The 19,325-nt window shown below is 38.5% G+C and overlaps 1 protein-coding gene across 1 annotated transcript; it reads right to left on the reverse strand.

Moving 5' to 3' along the window:
• Positions 1-1,462: 1,462 nt before the first annotated feature.
• LOC145779684 (uncharacterized) lies at positions 1,463-12,834 on the reverse strand. Its single transcript, XM_082591321.1, has 11 exons — positions 12,656-12,834; positions 12,316-12,485; positions 11,397-11,557; positions 8,697-8,819; positions 6,116-6,157; positions 5,604-5,693; positions 5,421-5,531; positions 4,418-4,513; positions 4,066-4,176; positions 3,624-3,731; positions 1,463-3,502 (listed from the first exon to the last, which is right to left on the reverse strand). Exons 1-11 carry the CDS (start codon positions 12,815-12,817, stop codon positions 3,309-3,311), a joined length of 1,368 nt encoding a protein of 455 aa, XP_082447447.1. The 5' UTR covers positions 12,818-12,834; the 3' UTR covers positions 1,463-3,308.
• Positions 12,835-19,325: the final 6,491 nt, after the last annotated feature.

The following is a 19,325-nucleotide window of genomic DNA, read 5'->3' on the forward strand; positions in this document are numbered from 1 at the left end:
TTTAGCACCCCCGGTTAAGAAACGCTGCCATAGATGATAATTTAAGCCACTTCACGTTGTCAGGTTATACACCAATTGTTTTAAATTTCAATTTAAAAAAAATCTTTCCGACTAGCTCCACATCAATCATATAAAGTGCAATACAGCCATGTTGTTGCTTGGTATATTGATCTTGCTGTTTGCATGGATTTGGTTTCCTTCCAAACTGGAAAAGAAGTATTGCCAAGCATTATATTCGACAAGACTCTTGGCAACAGTAAAAATTCCTATTTGCCGCGTATTATTTTCTGCAGAGCATTCAAGCTGTTGTGTTATTTGACTTGACTATGCGGAGTTCCTAGGATAATATTAGCAACAGTATCTTGCGTCGCGAATGCAAGAGTAAAACGATGCCACAAGATGCATTCGTTGATAAATCAATCAACTCAGAAACATACCGTTTAAACCGGATGGATTGCAAGCTGGTCTGTGGCCTGCTTACACTGGTGGGCTAAGTTATGTTAATTCTAGATCTCCAACCAGCGCACAGTATCTTTCCCATATGAAGTGCATCCACTTTTGCAGATGTTTTCACTGAAACCAAACACCGACTCTTTTTTATGAATTCATCCAGGGATGGAGGCAATTCCAACAAAACACACCGATATGTGGGTCTACATTAACCTACCTTGCAAATACACAGTGAATAAAGTTACTTTTTTTAAGGGGAGGTGAGCGATTGCTACCCTTCTGGTATCACTATACGCAGCATAGAGCTGTGTTTGTCAATGGCTCCTCATTAGCAGAAGCTGTGGTAGGCTATCCGGTGCATGTTTATCAAGATGACTCCTTTCCCGCCTGATATGTTCTCGGAATTGTAGAGTGCGTGAAAGAACAGCAACATGTGTGCCAGCACGCATGGCTGCACAGTGCACACCCAGTGCTGAATCATGACAGAGTGATATTAACCGAACTGCAGGTACGCAGCCTACCGGCTTATGCACATCGCTGCAGCTTCATTTGTTACAAGAGGCTATTTGAGCGTCATTTTTCTTTTTCACTCCGCCCTCGTGATCAGAAGTCTTTGCTAAGCAATTTCACGCAATACAATGATTCTGACGGCTCCATGCGCTAAAGCGTCATATGATGTACTTGAGCTAGGGATAGTAGATCATAGGGATGCGAAACTTCATCCGCTTTTGGCTTATCCGCAACACTAGAAGGGTTACGTTTTTTTCTAATTTACAAAATATTTTACTTTTTATGGGTTATATAAGAAGAGTTAAGTTGGTTTTAACGTAATTTAAGGTTTTTAGTTGAAAGCAAGCCTGCAGTAAAGCGTAAAAAAAATGTCAAATTGGCAATTGACCCTTCTAATGTTGAAGGAACAACGGAGTTGCGCGTCCCGTAATATACCGTCCCTAACTTGAGCGCACAAAATGCTTAAAAGTACGGTATGCCGGAGCGTGATTATCACAACAGATGCTCTAAAGTCTTTAATGATTGCATTTAATAAAAAAGGAACAGAATGTATCCACTTGCAATAAATAAGTTGCGCCAAAAGAAAAATGCAACACATTCACCAAGGCATCCAGACAGCAAAATCCACTCTTGCATACGTTGGACCAATGTAAAAATGACGGATTTTGCTGTCTGGGCAGTTACCAGGGCAAGTACCCGAAGATTAAGAGCAGCACACAGTGCAAGCCTGCTGTGTATACTTTGTTGAATAACAAATAGCTTCAGCTTTAATACAGGTTTTAGTTTGAAATCACTTCGTTTAATAACTTCAATTGTCACATAGATTTACAAGTTGTTGCACTGGTTGAAAAAACATTTATTAGTTTTTCAATTTTGGTTCGAAACATTTCCCTCTCGCTTCAAGTTTACGTTTGCAAAAGTAAATGGATAACTTTATTTAGGTGTTCTGGTGTCTTGCACAAAAATTTCAATACAAACGATTGTCCATAACTTCCACTCATAGTAACCGCCAGATAGTTGAGATTAGGCTTGAACCAGGCAACCGTAAGATGCAAATGGGTCGTGAATAATGTGGTTGAAAGTTTAAAATTGAACTTTTGTCTTAGTAATTTGCCTTGTTCCTCGTCAAGTAAAAATCTTGTCCAAATTCATAAATGTATTTTGTGTATCAACCAATTGTGTTTGCCACATGTACAATATGTACATGTATTGTATATTGTACAATTGTACATTTATAAAACAAAACTCACAATATCAAACTCAAAAGCAAAGTGTTTGTTTGAGAAATGTACTAAACGGATGGATGCTTTCTCGTTCGGCGGAAAAAAGTTTTACATTTATAATTTCATTAAAACCCTTTTAGATCGTGCGTAAGCAACAGTGGTTAGCCCTTGGTAGTTACAGTGAAGAAACACGCACTCAGTAACAAAAGTGTGGAATAATAAATCAATGTGGAAACGTTGGAGTCCGAAAGACATAAAACGCAATGATGTTGACAGCAGCTGCAGTTTATCCTGTTGCTTTCTACTGTAACAAAAATGACAATGTTCAAAAGAGATGGGGACATAAAAGGACAGAGTAACGAGAAAAAGAAATGCTTCATTAAAACTTGCGATTTTTAACCAAGCAAGGACCAGAGACAATGCGCAAGTCGGTTTGATCTTCGGATAAAACAATCACTGTCAACAGTGCAGTACATTTGGCTTACAGGCTTCAGACACGCGCAAGGCATCTAATGTTGATGAAGAGAAAATTGATAAAAGTTAAAATGACGAGTCCGATCAACACACAGTTTGCTGTGTAAAGTGGCACACTTCATCATGTAGAAAATATAAAAGCAGGAATGGTTCAGACACATTGAAATACATAAACGTTCTGGTATTTACCTTCTGTACTTACAAGCAACAGAAGGTGTATTACTTTAACTTAGATGTAATAGAAATTAGACTACTACGGAGATCCTATTGTTTATTTTATTTGTTCTTCATTAATAATTACGTAGGAAATGACCAAAAAAGTAAATCAGTCATCTTTTACGTGAAAGTGACTTATATCCTGTAATTTAAGGCAAACAGTGTTATAGAAACATCAAACAGTCCACGGCCAATCGTATCAACATCAGTATCCACTTATTTTCAGTAAAATAACCTTCTCCAAATAAAGAACAATAAAAATGGCGTCATTTGTCAGACGCATTCGGTTGTGAAATGCCGCCCTGATGAACACCTCCGCTTGACGATCCTAACCTCGCATGCAATGTAAACAAACGTTGAAGCAACCGCAAAAGTGACTGATCGACGCTTTTTGATTTTTCAGCCTCAAAGCTCACTGTCTGGTGCCGCGGTGTGCTAATACACTTCGTCGTCATCACCCCAAATATCTGAAGGAGGGATACTGGGTTTCTGGGGGACACTCCGTGGCGCGACGGGGGAGGGCTTGCTGCTGTATTTCATGCTGGTTGTAGTTTGGCTGGGTCGCGGCAAAGATCGACGCTGTGACGTCATCGGTGATGAGGATCTCCCTCTGTGCATTGCTTTCCCGACTGAAAAAGGGAATAAAAGTAAAAGCTCGTACGGACATTGCTAAAAGCGACACAGTGCAGAGCTGTCTCATGAGATGAGGTGGTAAGCTAATCGGAGATGCATCAACCATGCCAGCCATACCTGATGGAACTCCGGATGACGCACCGGGAGTGGGGAGGACGCTCTTCTGTTGCAAACGCGACATTCTAGGAGGAGCTACAAGTGATGACTTTATCACTGGTTGATGTACTGCAACAGAGTATGAGTGATCATTGATCAAGATTCATATGTATATAGTATATACAATACATTGTACAATTGTACATGCCGCAGGTATAAAGGAGAAACAACGACCAACAGATGCCGTTTTGAAATAGCAGTTATTGTGCGAAGCAAAATTTCATAATGGAGCAGTAACACTGATAATGATGCACGACTTAATTAATCGTGATTCATGTTATGAACCGAAGGATTCGATTGTTGTGAATGACCGAAGACATGATATCTTCGGTCAACATGCACGGAAACAAAAACACGTTATATATAATACATTTTGATAATTGCAACTTGTAAAGAAACGTACTGTTCTGTTGTCTGTCGTTGCGAGTCAAAATCTCACCAGGACTTGAATTGGGGCTCAACGCTTGGAGTAACCGAGAAGTGTTGGGAAGGCTTCTTCTTACTGGACCAGAAGCTTAGATAAAAACATAACAGCAAGTGATTATGCGTCGATTTGATACAGACGTTGGCGATAGTGGTCTTCCAAGACTCTCTGTCACTCCGACATACGTTCAAAGTGATTAGCTTTGACTGCTGTGCTTACTACAAAATGTAAAAAAGATAAGTTCATGAAACAACCACTGTGTTTCTTGCGAAGGTTTTCAACACTTGTGTATTTTAAATCATTGTGGTATGTTTTGGCTTCATCAACTGACCTGAACTCTTCCTTGCTGGACTTCTCGATCTTTGTGAGATTCCAACTCTCTCCGACGGTTCATGAGTCCGCTCCTGCCTTGTGGGAGTGTGGGATCCTGCATCGCATGTCCATAATTTAGGTAGGTTAAAACTTTGATAAAAATATGAAGTATTTTCTCGCGTTCTTCTAGTAATCGTAGACTAAGCTATCAGAAAATGCTTAAATTGATAACCAGCTTTATTTCCAACATCTCATCCTGTATTTAAAACTAGAATGTATTTCAGAATGTACAAAGCGTCGCAACCATAATGCCTCGGTTATGAAAGAAGAGACTCCTTTGTTGCACTGCGAATGTGGAAAAACTATCACAGCTACGTGGTTTTGTGGGTTGTGACAAAACAATGTGTCCACGTCTGCTAGGTGCCTGCCAAACAGGGGCGCGCACTGTGGCGTCAGAATATTTAGATGCAGCGCTCGGTCATTTAGGTGCTATTCGGTGTGTCAAATTACACTCATTATCATTTATCAGAAATGCTTGATTACGCAACAGTTCTCTCCGCTGTGTTACAAAGTGAATTTCAGTTGAAAACATATCAGTGTGCAGTGCCTGCTAAATCTATCCAAAGAAGTAACCTAATTGCTGCAAACTAACAAAATATCGTCACTGCAAGCGGAGTATGGTAGACTAAGCTTATACAGTATAGCTTGCTGGCTATAATATTAGCAAATGGGCGTTGTTTATTGTCTGCAGGATTTCCATTAAGCACCTAATGAGAAATAGACTTTACTGGGAATAGCACCTAAAGGACCGGGCGCCTCACCTAAATACCCTGACGCCACAGTGTGCGCACCTATTTGGCAGGCACCTAACTGTCTGCACCTAAAAGACGTGCTCCGAAAACATTGCATATAAAATCTGAAACAACGTCTGGGCCGTATGTCTTTGCATCAAGGTCAATATCGTTATGCACACATCATAATGGTAACTCAAAAAACACACAAAAATATCCAACAAAACATACTCCTGTTTCGTTCACCGTCAACTTCGTCGTCGACATGGGCTGGGTACAATCCATGAGCCGTTGTCATCGTCTGGCTTGGTACAGGGAGATGGTGGGACTGATTGGGGAATCCTGTATGGTAGATACCTCATAAAAATTTAAGCAATGTTATTGCACTTGTGGCGTGGAAGGAGGGTCAGTTACCTTGTGATGTTGGATCTCTATCCTGCTCTTCATCCACATCGTCATATGAGCTTCTTCTTTGCACACGTAAACTTGCTGAAGGGGGTGTTTCTATATGAAATAATACAATGCAGCCGCTGCATTTGATTTCAAAAGTAGAAAGAAGTTTATAGCTTTTGGCATTGGTGGTTCAAACTGAAGCACACTGCGCACCATCTTTGAAACAATGTAGGTGGAAAATTAAAAACAAACTGAAATAAGCTTATAGCAGGTGTCATGAAAATAAAGCAATCAACAAGCTGTAAAATGTATTGAAGCAAACGTGCTTAAACAAAGCGAGAAGGAAACTGGAATTTGTGGTTTGAAAATTCAAATTACATCAACGAGTTGATAAAATTGATTTAACGTTCAAGAACATATATTTATTTCTTGAAAAAGTTTGCGAAAAAGCTCTAGCTGATCACAGTAAAAGAAATAAATTGCTGGGCTTCCGGCAGTCTTAATAAAGTGGGATTAAGAAGAAAAAAACTTACCTTGTGACTCATTATAATTACTCTTGAATCTGTTACTCGTGTCTAAAAATAAAAATAAATGGCTTGACGAGAGGGGCCATCGACATTCCACAGTTTGTTGTATTGCTGCTGCAGTGTTGTAAAAATATCGGGACAACGTTTTTTAAGTACGCCGCTACCCAGCCCGTTAAGCCATGACGCAACTTGAACAATGGTGGTTATGAAAGCGTTGTGTTGATAGGAACAACGAAACTTCGGATGACAATGACACTTATTGCCGCCAACAATCCGAGCTATTGACCAGAAGTCAAATCCATTCATGAATTATTATCACAACATCGACGGATGGTAGACTTGATAACATCAAAATGTGACATAGTATTTTTTAAAGCTCTTTGATGTAATTAAAGTTATTAAATAGAAGTTCGAAGTCTGAGTAATTAATACATACATCCGTTAAATATTTCATTATAATCAGCGAAGACGCGCAACTCAAAACAGAAATCTCTTTCCGCTATAAATGTCAGCCTAAAAATAGTTTATTCAATCCCCCTTCATTCACCAGTATGCGACAATTCGGAGAGCGCCGATTCGGTGCAGACGTTCGTCAAAATCCTGCGACGGCTTCTGTTTATTTTGAAAAATTGTCTGGATCATTTAGTTAAGCGGATACCACGTTTGCCTTCCCGATTCCCATACCCACGGAAATAAGGATCTGCTACTATTCGGTGAGAGCCTTTTTCGAAGAGTTCCCTATTCGGTGATTTTTTGAAATTTTGTTTGAAAATTATCGGGTACCGTAGCCTAATTATCATTGCCGCTTTTACATCGTTTTAACGTCGCTAAACGTTGAAATAAGACCCTAACCCTAAAACGGCAATGATAATTAGGCTACGGTACCCGATAATTTAAAAAAAAAATCACCGAATAGGGCTCTCACCGAATCGGACTCACCAAAACGGGCCATTCCGCGGAAATAAAACGGTTGATATTGTAATTGTGTCACAGTGAGATAAATGTGAATTAGCCTTTCTCATGAGGCCTTTAGCCTTTATCAGGCAACCCAGCCAGGGTAAACGAAGTATGATGGTATGGACAATTGGACATGTACTAAAGAGGGAGGAAGTTTTCTTCGAAAGGCTTTGACTTTGAAGGTAGATGGAAAGAGGCAACGGGAACGTCCAAAAAGAACATGAAAAGAACAGGTGAAGAATAAGGCAGACCAAGTCAAACTGAAGGAAAAATATGCGATGGAGAACAGGAGTGAAGGCAAACGCTGCAAAGAAAGAATCGGCTGCTCCCACTAGTGAGGACAACACCGAGTTGGGATGACGGTACATCTAGCAACGGTTATAAAATAAGAAATGAGCATTGATGTCGCAATGGTGGTTCAGATTCATGCTAGTAACGTTAAGGAAAGGGGGCGATTTGATACATCCGACAACGAAAATTTACAACGGTGTTATCACTTTTATATTTATTACGTTTTCATAAGGCGATTGGCGAATTCGCCATTGACATATCGACCACAGCGGTGACTGTGTTGCTGTGTTGGTATTACCTCAATTGCGTTACTAAACGCTAATTTATAAAGGTGCGAAATGTGACACTTCACACCTACTTGAAATAACTCAGTTTTAACTTGCAAATAAACTGTTTGTATGTGGAGAGCTCTCGTGAACAATCTCTATAATTCTCTAACAGACGGCGCCGTGGGATTTTCGAAAACTTCTGTCTCTATTCAGACAATTGTATTTCAACCTTGAAACGCTCTGATAACGCGCCCACACCGAACCAGCGTCTCCGAATCGGGCAATTCCGTTTATTCCCTATGATTTGCAGATGTAGCAGAGATAGACTTTGCTAAAAAACATGTTGCAACCAATGCAAGAACATAATTTAAAGAGCATTAGTTTTCTACATAAAAAGCCAGTTTAATAAATTTGACTAGTGAACTTTTGGATGGGATTTGTGATCAAAGCACAACCCTTCAACTCCCTTACATGCTGAATTTGGTTAATTAATTATCAACATTAATGACATTACAGCATACAGAATAACAGGATGAATGTTCTGCAACGGCTTAAACTTGTAAAAGCAACTACGAAATAACGCTTGTCTGCGTTGTGCTGATAACGATAGTGACATAAAAGCTATTTTGAAAAAGGATCAAATATTTATGGTGAAGCAAATGCTGTTAAAATATTAATAGCTTGGGCCTTGAAAACAAACATAAGATTACATATAAAATTTAGCTATCCGATGACATTTGATTGAAAAGAGTGGGGGCAGATACCGTCTTAAATCATGCTATTTTTATTATGCAGCAGCAATATACTTTTTTTGTTAAAATTATATTTAAAAATGAATCAAGACCACAATAGCATAAACAACGAAGAAGTCTAAAATATTTATTTATCAGTTAGCAGATAGCTACGCATGCTGAAAAAAACACTGGAGAAATACAGAACAAAAATATTCAATTTCTATAAGTGGTACCGTATATAAGAGAAACACATACGTGTAACGAATGCAGTGACACGTAAAAATACGCTATGATTAGTTATATTGTTGTCTACTCTAGTTGGCTATACTGTATTACCATTATTTTCTGCAAGATCAGATGAATTCCGCATTGTAGGACTTTCCATCTTGTAATCGTCCACTGGAAATACGAGACGCTTTTCGATCGAACGACGCAGGTAGCTCATGTCAGATGAATTTCCTATAGTTGCGTTTTATAGTTAAATGAATACCGAGGCAGTGTACCCAAATATCCACACATGTCACAATAAAAAAGAACTGACTTGGACGCTGAGTATTCACAATGAAAGCATTTACGTTGAATGAATCAGCTTTCTTTCATTTTTGCTTTGTAAATAGTAAACAATGCTAAATCGAAGTGAATTTTAACAGATTTCTGTCAAAAGCTTTCTACAATGACGTGTCATATTCCATTCACAAAATAAGCCATCTTGCACAAAATGCGAAAATAAAATCTCTCAGGTTCAACACTCAGCAGTAATACCGGTGTAACGGTCCAGGAGTTAGTGCGGTCTGAAAGTTACCGTAACTTCTGGACCGCGTATACGCGGTCTGAAAGTTACTGCCAGTCCAGAAGTTACTAAAACAGGGTTTTCAGATTTGACGCTTGCAGCAGATTTGTATAAATGATTTCAACATTGGAAACATGTTGAACTTGAAGACTTCCACCATTGCATCTTAACAACCTGATTTACAGCAGAAACGTAATTGGGAATGAAGCGAAAATAAGATGAAAGTTAAAAGATGAGTTTTGTACCAGAAATTGTTGCTGTTTTGGAATGAAATTAGAATTTGTAACCTAACAATTTACGTAGGCTATCATTTTAACCTGATTTGTTTGTATTATATCATTTGAAGTTGTGTCCGTGCCTTACGTGCGTTGGCAAATAAATTTGCATGGGGAGGTGATTGACTAGATGACCACTTAGCCTATAGTCTTCTGCTGTCATCCTGATTGTGCTATAATGCAACCTACGATTCACAATGTAGTATTATGAGTGTTTTATTGACTCATTGTAGGCTATATGGCTCTGTTGAAACAAATAATTTAATTGATCATCGCTCCAAACATTTCAAAGTTTAAATCGGGCTATACGTGAATCGGTGGCATTTAATAAGCTATAGGCTACAGCAACAGGCCTTAATATATCGTGCAAAGTTTGCATTTGAAGGCTGAATTGTTAGCCGCTGGTCTTGAGTTGTAGTTGACGAACATAGTCTTTGACTATATTTTATCCTAGGCCTATTTCATGAAAGTTAAAACCAAAGTTTTCTAGTGAATGAAGCACTGAGCCTATTTTTGGTCTGGTTTTTCATAACTACCGTTTTGAAGAAATATAAAGTAACTTAGGCTACATGTAGGCCAACCAGTAGTCAAAACGCCATCAACCTTCAGTGAGTAGGCTATCACAGTCTCACACGCGGGGAAGGCTTTAGCTTTTACGAAAGTTACAGTTTCGGTAGAGAGTTTGTCTTGTTGAACTATAGGCATACGAAGCCGAGCAAAGTTTAACATATTAAAAATTATTATATTTACAAAAACCACAAAACTACGCAACAATTAAATATCGAACGTTTTCGACATCACAAGATGTCCTCTTCAGGAATAATATACATACAACTTAACTACATCTGAATAAAATACAATGGTTAACTAAATCTATAAACAGGAAAATACAAAAACTGCACAGTACTTCTGACTAGCTCAAACTCAACGATAGGCTCCACGAGAATCAAAGGTAACTGCATCAAAAGGTGTTAAACAGATCACATGATATGGTAAAAAGGCAAGGTGCGAAAAAAATAATTTTAAAATACAGAGAGCAAGAAAGACGAGCCGCAAGCAGACAATTGTCTGTTCAAAAGTGGATTGTGACGTTTTATGTAGCCTACAAGGCTTCCAAGATCTTAGTTTGATACTCAGACCTGCCTCTGGACATGATCTCAAATTGCTTGATAGAAACGTTGTTTTGACATTCTGTAGCCTACATGAGAAAATGTGATCTTTAATGGCGCTTTTCTGTACAGAATTCAAATTGAGGTGTTCCCCAGCTCTAGTCGATAAATGTCTTGTTGACATACATGTCTTGTTGACATTTTACGAAAGTGTTGAACACTTTGAGATTTCATTGAATTTCCGTTGGACTCCCATCGAAAACACGTGGCACGAAACTTAAAAGTCTAGAATTATGGTTTCGTGGTGAGAATATTTATCCTTGGGATTCATCTTTCGCACACTTGCAGAGGGTTTAATCTACTGATCAAGTGAAATTTCAGTCCATTTACAAGTTTTCCCAAACGAATTTCGAAAAAGCACACCCACTTACAAAAGCAGTAACTTTTGGACTGCTTCTGCGGCGTTGCAGTCTGGAAGTTACTGTCAGTCCAAAAGTTACCAGCGGTGCCCGGCGTTTTCGCAATCGATAGAAAAGCGAAAATTGTTTTAACTAAGTGTAATGAATTCATTGCTCTCAAACTAATGCAAGCTTTTCAGTTAACATTACAAAATACTTATAATTATTAATCTGACTTGTTGAGAGGTTAAAAATTTAATTATTTTTTTGAAACAAAATTAAATAAAATTTAAATGAAATATTTGGCAACTCTTGTAACTTTTGGCATGCAGTAACTCTTGGACTGCTACACCGGTACTCAAAAATATGCTAAACGTTAAGTTTTGAAAAAAAAATACTTGGATCAGGCATGCACATTGCACAATGTTACATATCACAAATGAAACTTTTCCTAATTCACTTACTATCCCCATAAGCTCCATCTAATTTGTACATAATATTTCTTTTTGCAGAAGATAGTTGTGGAGTTCTTGGGTGTTCAAATTCTTCCTTCAGCCAATCGTGTGGTGACAAATGCCTCGAACTAATTGGTTCTGAGCTTGGTGCTTTCGGAGACGTATAAAGCCTATTATTTAGAGAGTTTTAAACTTTTTAAATGCCATATACAGTAGCCTAGTAACCAATCTCACCAGTTATACGTAGGTCCATTATGGCTTTCACACAAAACATTTTGCTTCATTTGGGCGGGCCTACTCAAGATTTTCTCTCATAACTTAAGCTTAATACACAGCTTTGAAGTAAAATGTTGCAATTTAAGCAATTTGTGAAAGTTAAAATGGAAATGGAATAAAGCTTTGAGCATTCTAAGTACATATGACTTAACTGATCATTTTGTTATTTTTATCTAGGTCATAAACACAGATAACTAAGTAACAACACTGCATTTAATATCATATTACAAAAACAAAGAAAACATTAAGCGAACGTTTTCAGCTAGTCATACAATCCTTTTCAAGTCTATAAAAAATATCTTAAAAGAAATACTAAAGAATAATACAGTATCACAGCGAAAAAGGGTCAAATCTAAACATTTGATAAACTGCTTAACTTGCTCACACAAAATGATATATAACTTAAAAATTATGCAGCACAATGAGTCGAGTATTTGGGAGGTAAGATTAATTGTGCAAAGAAGGACTCAAGCAGATTACGCAAGATGGACAGAAGCACAACACGAATTAGTGGCATACAAAACAAAAATACAAGAAGCACAACACCTGACAATGCAATCAAAAACGGTTAGAAGATAGGAGGCTCCACCAGGTTTAAAAAAGTTACCTCTCTACCCAAATTGTACTTTATCTAGGTCGTCATCAATCTTACCATGAAAGCTCATCACCCAATGAAACATTCAAAAAATCTTGATCATTTTCATCTAAAAGTTGTATGTCATCAGTCACATTTCTAGATAAACGACTTGATAAACGATGATTGGGAGCAGCATCTCCTCCAGCAACTGAATACTCTACTTTTGATTTTGTCAATTTGTTTGCCTAAAAAATAATATGAATGTCAATTATATTTGCATTTGTTGATCCATGCAACTATTTCTCTATTTTGACAAAAACCAACAAAAATACATTCAGCACACTGTTTTCTTCACATGCTCAAAATCATGGAATTATACAAAATATGTTGATGATTTTGAGATGAATATACTCACACTAGAATTTAATTTTCCAGTTCTATGACGCAAATGTTCATTTTGCTTTTCCAATTTTTTCACCAAATCCTTCAACTTCTTAACCTCTACGTCATCACTAGGTGCAATAGAAGAAACTGGAGAAATTTCAGAAGATGAAGAGTACGACCCATTTTCCATCATTATGATAAAAGCATATCACGAACATAAATTATCTACAAGCACACATTGATGTCTTCTACACATGAAAAATTGCATTAAAATAGTTTGATTAGCCTATCTTTAAAAGAAAAACAAGATAGTTTAAATTGATAAACACAAGCTAAAAAGAAAAAAAAGCTTTTAAAAGAGGATAAGATGGTTTGTTTCAGAACAAATGTATTGATGTTTTCAGAAAAAATGACTGGTACATTTTGCGATGATTTTCCAATAAAGACTTGCATAACATCTGTAAGCTGCATTACACAAGCCACTGAGCTGAAATCTATTTTGAGAAGACTTAAATTTTAAAAAAAAATCAAACTGATCCGATCCAATAAATGCTATTTGAATTGTAAAAAAATAACTTTCTATCTCTAGTAGGCTCTCTACACTTTCGCTGAGGCAGTGCTACATGTTATGTAGCATTGCAGGGCGATGGTGTTTTCTGTTTTTAAATTGTTTGAGAAGACTACTGTATAGGAAAGCTATGCCCAACCCAAATGAGTCCCTGAATTAAAATGCATGTTTCTATCTTTAAAATATGGACCACAATTACAGAATGATATTAATTTAATGTAAGTTCTTAATTCCATGTGCGCATTTGCAACCTCTTTTTTAAAGGATCTCTGAAAATCGTATTTGTTAGCTTATAATACCGTACTGTTTACGCAGACGACCTGGCACTCCTGCACTCAGCAGGAAACTGGCAGTCAGTGGAGAGGAACCTCAGCCAAGACATGCAAACACTATCAGCATACCTCCAGAAATGGAAGCTACAGCTCAGCAAGCCAAAAACAGTGTCGGCGGCCTTCCACCTTAACAACCGGGAGGCACAGCGTGAGATAAACATCAAGATTGATGGGGAACGCCTGCCCTACTGTGCCGAACCTACATACCTCGGCATAACCCTGGACAGGTCACTCACGTACCGCCGGCACTTGAAGTCACTGCGCAAAAAACTATCTACACGCGTCGCACTTTTGAGGCGATTGGCGGGTTCCGGCTGGGGAGCTGGTGCTAAAACTCTTCGTACAGCTACCCTAGCCCTTGTTCATTCCACCGCTGAGTACTGCGCGCCGGTCTGGTGTCGTAGTTCTCACACCCACCAGATTGATACCGCCATTAACGACGCACTGCGTACTGTGACTGGATGCCTGCGTCCCACTCCAACGGACTGCCTACCCATCCTAGCAGGCATCCAACCCGCTGAGCTACGCCGTAAAGGAGCCACGATTTCTCTCGCTCGCCGCGCTTTGGACCCCGACCATCTCCTCCATGCAACACTCAAGAGACCACCACCTATAAAGCAGCGCTTGAAATCAAGACGCCCCTTTGTGCCTGCCGCACAACAACTCCTTAAGAACGCAGAAGAACTTAGTTTAAGTGCGGCACACTGGACGAACCACATGTGGAACACGGAGTGGCAAAATCACACCTCCACGCTTCGTGACTTCATACCCAACGCCGATCCCCGTCCACCAGGGATGTCCCTCGCAAGGCTTGCGTGGGTCAGGCTTAACCGCCTGCGAACTGGCGTCGGCCGCTTTCGTTCGGACATGCACAAATGGGGCCTGGCTCCTTCATCAGAATGCGAGTGTGGTGCCACGGAACAGACCGCAGACCATGTCATCCACCACTGCCTAACCAACCGGCCTCCATACGGTGCGCATGGTCTGAGAATCCTGGACGACGAGACTGCCGAGTGGCTGAAGATTTCCTGCCCTCCAATTTAGCCTGGAAAGATCGCTCATACGCCATCATCACCGTACTGTTATAGATAATACTATTTTTTATCAGGAAGATATTGTTATACTTTTAAGCGTGTAACACTTTGGTGGTGTTGTTGTGTGTATACTATATTGAAATTACAATAAAGCATTTTGTGATTGCTGTTTTAATTTCAAAATGCGTTCCACACACCACAGCCATTCTGGCAAAGTAAATCTGTGCAATCCGCCCAGGGATATCTAGAAAGGGGGATATGAAGGCTCGCAGCGATTGCCTTATTCTCATGACACTACCAGGGCAGTAGTTTGTAGTGCTTTAAATATGTGGTTCTTTTTTAAATCGTAGAAAGTTTTGTAGTGCAGCTGGTACAATGAGCTACAGAAGACAGTTAGCAAATGTTACGTAGAGTATATCTAAAGAATACTTGTTTACAAAGACAGTTGAAAAGTTACCAGTAAGCTGTTTTTTTATAACAAAGCCTTTGCAGGAGGCTAGATGTAAAGCAAGTATATGGGTAGTTGAATTAATAAGCAACCACCAGCATGATGTGAATATCCAGGCCTGATGCTAATAGCGCAATGCAAGTCATCATAACAAGATTTATTAAACTACTATCGGTGCCAATTGTCATTTTACGATAAACACAGGTTATTTACGATAAACAAAAGCCAGAGGGCTTCTATTGTCAGACGTAATAAAAGCCTTCGTATCCCCTTCTTTAGATATCCCTGTATCTGCCTAATAAAACAATCTGTAAAAAGACGCGGTGAATAAATGCGATGACAACAACATGGGGATCCTGATATTAAAAACATTTCTCGTTGACATTTTTATTTTTTTGCCGCTTAAATGTCAGGATGCCATTTTGTTTTTATAAAAAGCCAAATTTTTTAAAAAACATAAACCACACACCAAATCACATAGTTAGCAAAGAAAAAACTTACACAAGTTGAAATAACATTATTGATAAATAAACTGGTAAATTTTTTTCTGTCAAATTATTTTCAGTTCCAAAATATTAAAAAAATTGTGCATATTGAAGTGGACAAAATTGCCGTACGTCCATGGTCACAAATACACACATAGACCCTAGCACTGTATCCATCACAGATATGAGTTGCTCTCAGCTAGCACTTTATAAAGCGCACAGTACGGTATCAGCACAGCCATGCAGGAACTCAGCTGATTAAGAAATCTTCTTGCGTCAAAATCAATTCAAACAAAATCCAGATGAATCAATATGATGGTAAAGGCATGACTGAAGGTGGACACAAAGATTGGCTTCCTTGTCTTCATGTTCACTTAATCTATTCTAAAGCTTCAACCACCGGGTGTAAGCCTGGAGGATACAACCTAATTCGTACCATGAACAATTCCTACCGTCAGTTCGTACCTTGAAAAGATCGAGAGAAAAAATTAAAAAAGCCAAGTTGCTGATCGCAGTTTTCGCAAACATTTTAAAATTTTCTGCAAACAAACAAAAACTCTTAGGATCATTACCAGAAATTTTAAAATGTTTGCGGAAACTCCGATCAACCCTAACCCTTTTAAAATGTTTGCGGAAACTCCGATCAACCTTAACTCTTTTAAAATGTTTGCGGAAACTGCGATCAGCGACTTCGGCAAACTCTTAGGATCATTACCGGAAATTTTAAAATGTTTGCAAAAACTGAGGAAAAATGGAAACTGCGATCAGCGACTTTGGCTTTGTTTTATTTTTTCTCTCGATCTTTTCAGTTTGTTTGTTTGCGGATACCGATACAATTCAATTCAAGTTATTTTTCCTTGTCGGAAAACAACAGCAATGATAAAGTTACCAACAGTTTACGGGAATAAAACCAACAAAAGGAAACAAATACCAAAAGGAAAAGGATACGGTAGCCTACCTAACCGATCTCCGAATCCGATACCCTAACCCAACGGTGGGCAAATTGCGGCTCTTCAACATATATTTTGTGGCTCTTGTATTGAATCATAACATTACAAAAAAATTAAGATTATAATTTATAAATATGTTATCTCGCGAATTCAACCAAGCAGGGGCATACCTAAGGCATAGCATGCATGGCTTGATCGAGCCATGGGTGCCACATTGGTACGGTACGGACGCGAAAATCGGTTAGTAAAAATTAAAATTTGTTACTTGCACTTTCTTTAAAATCTAATTTGCGCTCAATACAATAGAAAGATCAAAAACGAGTCTCTCTTTTACTGTAGCCATTGTTAAACAATGGGATTGTGACATTGCAAAAGCAATATTGTGCCTCTTCTGGCTCATTTTGCGTTCAGTCAGCAACAATTGGAAGTTTAATAAAGTCGCTAAGCACTTAAGCAGCGATTAGTTGAAGCTTAGAAGTAGCACCAGAACTTCCTTATTCATTTTTATAAGAATTTACAACTTTGTAAAATCAAAACATCGTGCAACCTTGACAACTGAACACTTGGAAGAATTAATTCGCACAGCATTAACAACATATCGTCCAAATTTTCAGAGATTAGCGAGTCAAGTACAAAACTGATATGGATAAACAATCAGTGTGTTTTTATTGCTGTTATGTTATTTTGTGTCAACTGATTTTGCGGCTTGCTGGTGTTTATGGTTTATCCGCAAGCGGCTCTTTCTTTGAACAACTTTGCCTACCCCTGCCCTAACCCTTTTAAAATGTTTGCGGAAACTGCGATCAGCGACTTCGGCTTTTTTTAATTTTTTCTCTCGATCTTTTCAAGGTACAAACTGACGGTACAAAGTGTTCATGGTATCAATTAGGTTGCACCCAAGCCTGGATATAACAAAAAAAAAATTTAATTTACACCAACTTTTTTAATTTCACTATATTTAGCTTTGTCCTAGAAAAGCCTTCTGCGTTTTGGTTGATGAGAACTGGAAGCAAACCATTATCTCCAAATCCAGGTTTATGCTCTTTCGAGAGAACATCCCTGTTGACTCGAATCAAGATACTTACGGTATGTAGCCTACCGGTACGTCACTCAACTTCTCTAAACAAAATTCGCTCCAGCTAATTGAGAAAACCACCTTATAGATAGAATTAAAAATGAAGACTAAATTCCACCAATCTCTATTCTTTCATCCCCACAAATAACCCACCGACCTGTGTTTAGTCCACGAGATCCAGATGACTTTATTTCAAGTTGAAATTTTCAACTCAATATTCAACTTCATTCATACCAAACCAAATTCATACTGCAGTGTTACCAAATTTTCTTATGATTAAAAAATGGAGAGTAGCCAGCGTCTTGTTTCTAGCTTGAGGTTGACAAATGCAAATCAATTTCAGCCAGGCGCGGATTTATGGGGGGGGCCCGGGCCCCCCCCGAAATGTTGCGAGGAATTATTGTTGAAATTCTATGTATCCGCATCAAATCGTTTGATATGCGTCTACACAACTGATATTAGTCCCACGGCAGACTTTACTTATCTGGGAGGGGGGGGGTAATTTTTTGTTATTATTATGGTTAAAATCATCCATCGATCAGACTCCTTTATTCCGTTATACAACTGTAAATGCATTTTAATAGCAACATTTGTTGGAGCTGACTCAGCTGAAACCAATGCTGAACCAAATGACGTCAGTTGAAACAATCTGAAACCTTGAATGGCTGTTTTATAGTTTTTAGCCTTCATTATAATTTCAATCAATTGCCGTCTATGCTTGCAAACATACAAACATCCAATTGGTCATGGACACTGCATACAGGGTTTTAAACCAGATTTCAAGTTTACTTTGCATGCTTAGCAATTTTTATTCAAGCAAAATGTATTTTTCAAACATTCACAATTGATGAAATGGCTGTTTCTTTTAATGTATATTTTATTTTATGGCATATCGTATATGTCGTAGTATAGTGGCGTAGCCAAGGGGAGGGGGGGGTTACAACCCCCTCCCCCTTTGGCACGCGTGTGACATCACGATATTGAGAATAATGCTTTCAGTCTCTGTTTCTCTAAAATAAAGTTTTCCTAATTTTAAACGAAACTGCATTAAAAGAGCGAGTTTTGCCAATACCAAACATTTAAATATCTCAGCCAGGAATTAGCAACAAGAAAACATAGAGACTTAGGTTTATTACCGAAAAATCCGAAGAAAACATGATCTTATCACCATTTTACAGGAATATTTATACCCACATTTTTGTTGAAAATGCTCCCAGAATGCACCAAATTCAAAGCAATTTTTCAAACTTTTCTGGGGGCTGCCCCCCAGACCCCCGCCGCTGGGTGTCGCATTTGGCGAAGACGCCGACGGGCTTCGCCCGCCGGCCGTAAAAACCCCCTCTTTCAAAATTCCTGGCTACGCTACTGTCGTAGTATCATTGTTAATATCTGTTTTATCTTTTTCTTTCTGTTTAATTGATTTTCAAATTTTCTGGCCCCCCCCGAAAAAAACTCCTAGATCCGCGCCTGATTTCAGCCAAAACATAATCAAATGATCTATGATATAACTACATGGAGAAGTAGTGAGAATGCCGACACGACTTTTGGTCTAAAATATGTTGATTCAAAACGCTCCAGATCACGCCGTTGTGTCGTAAAAAGTAGGGAAAAAGGAACATTAAAGACAAAACATGGAACCAGCTGATTTGTTGATAGAAAAGACTTGCATTTCTTTTATTTGCATGGTGTGACCGTGTGACGCAGCTATAAATTTCTATATAACACAGTAGGCTAACAGTATGATGTGACAAGTATCTCTTTCACAACTTTTACAAAAATGAACAAAAAGAAAATTATTGAGACATGTTA

This window comes from Aplidium turbinatum, chromosome 11 (genome assembly GCF_918807975.1).
Source record: "Aplidium turbinatum chromosome 11, kaAplTurb1.1, whole genome shotgun sequence".
Lineage (NCBI taxonomy): Eukaryota > Metazoa > Chordata > Ascidiacea > Aplousobranchia > Polyclinidae > Aplidium > Aplidium turbinatum.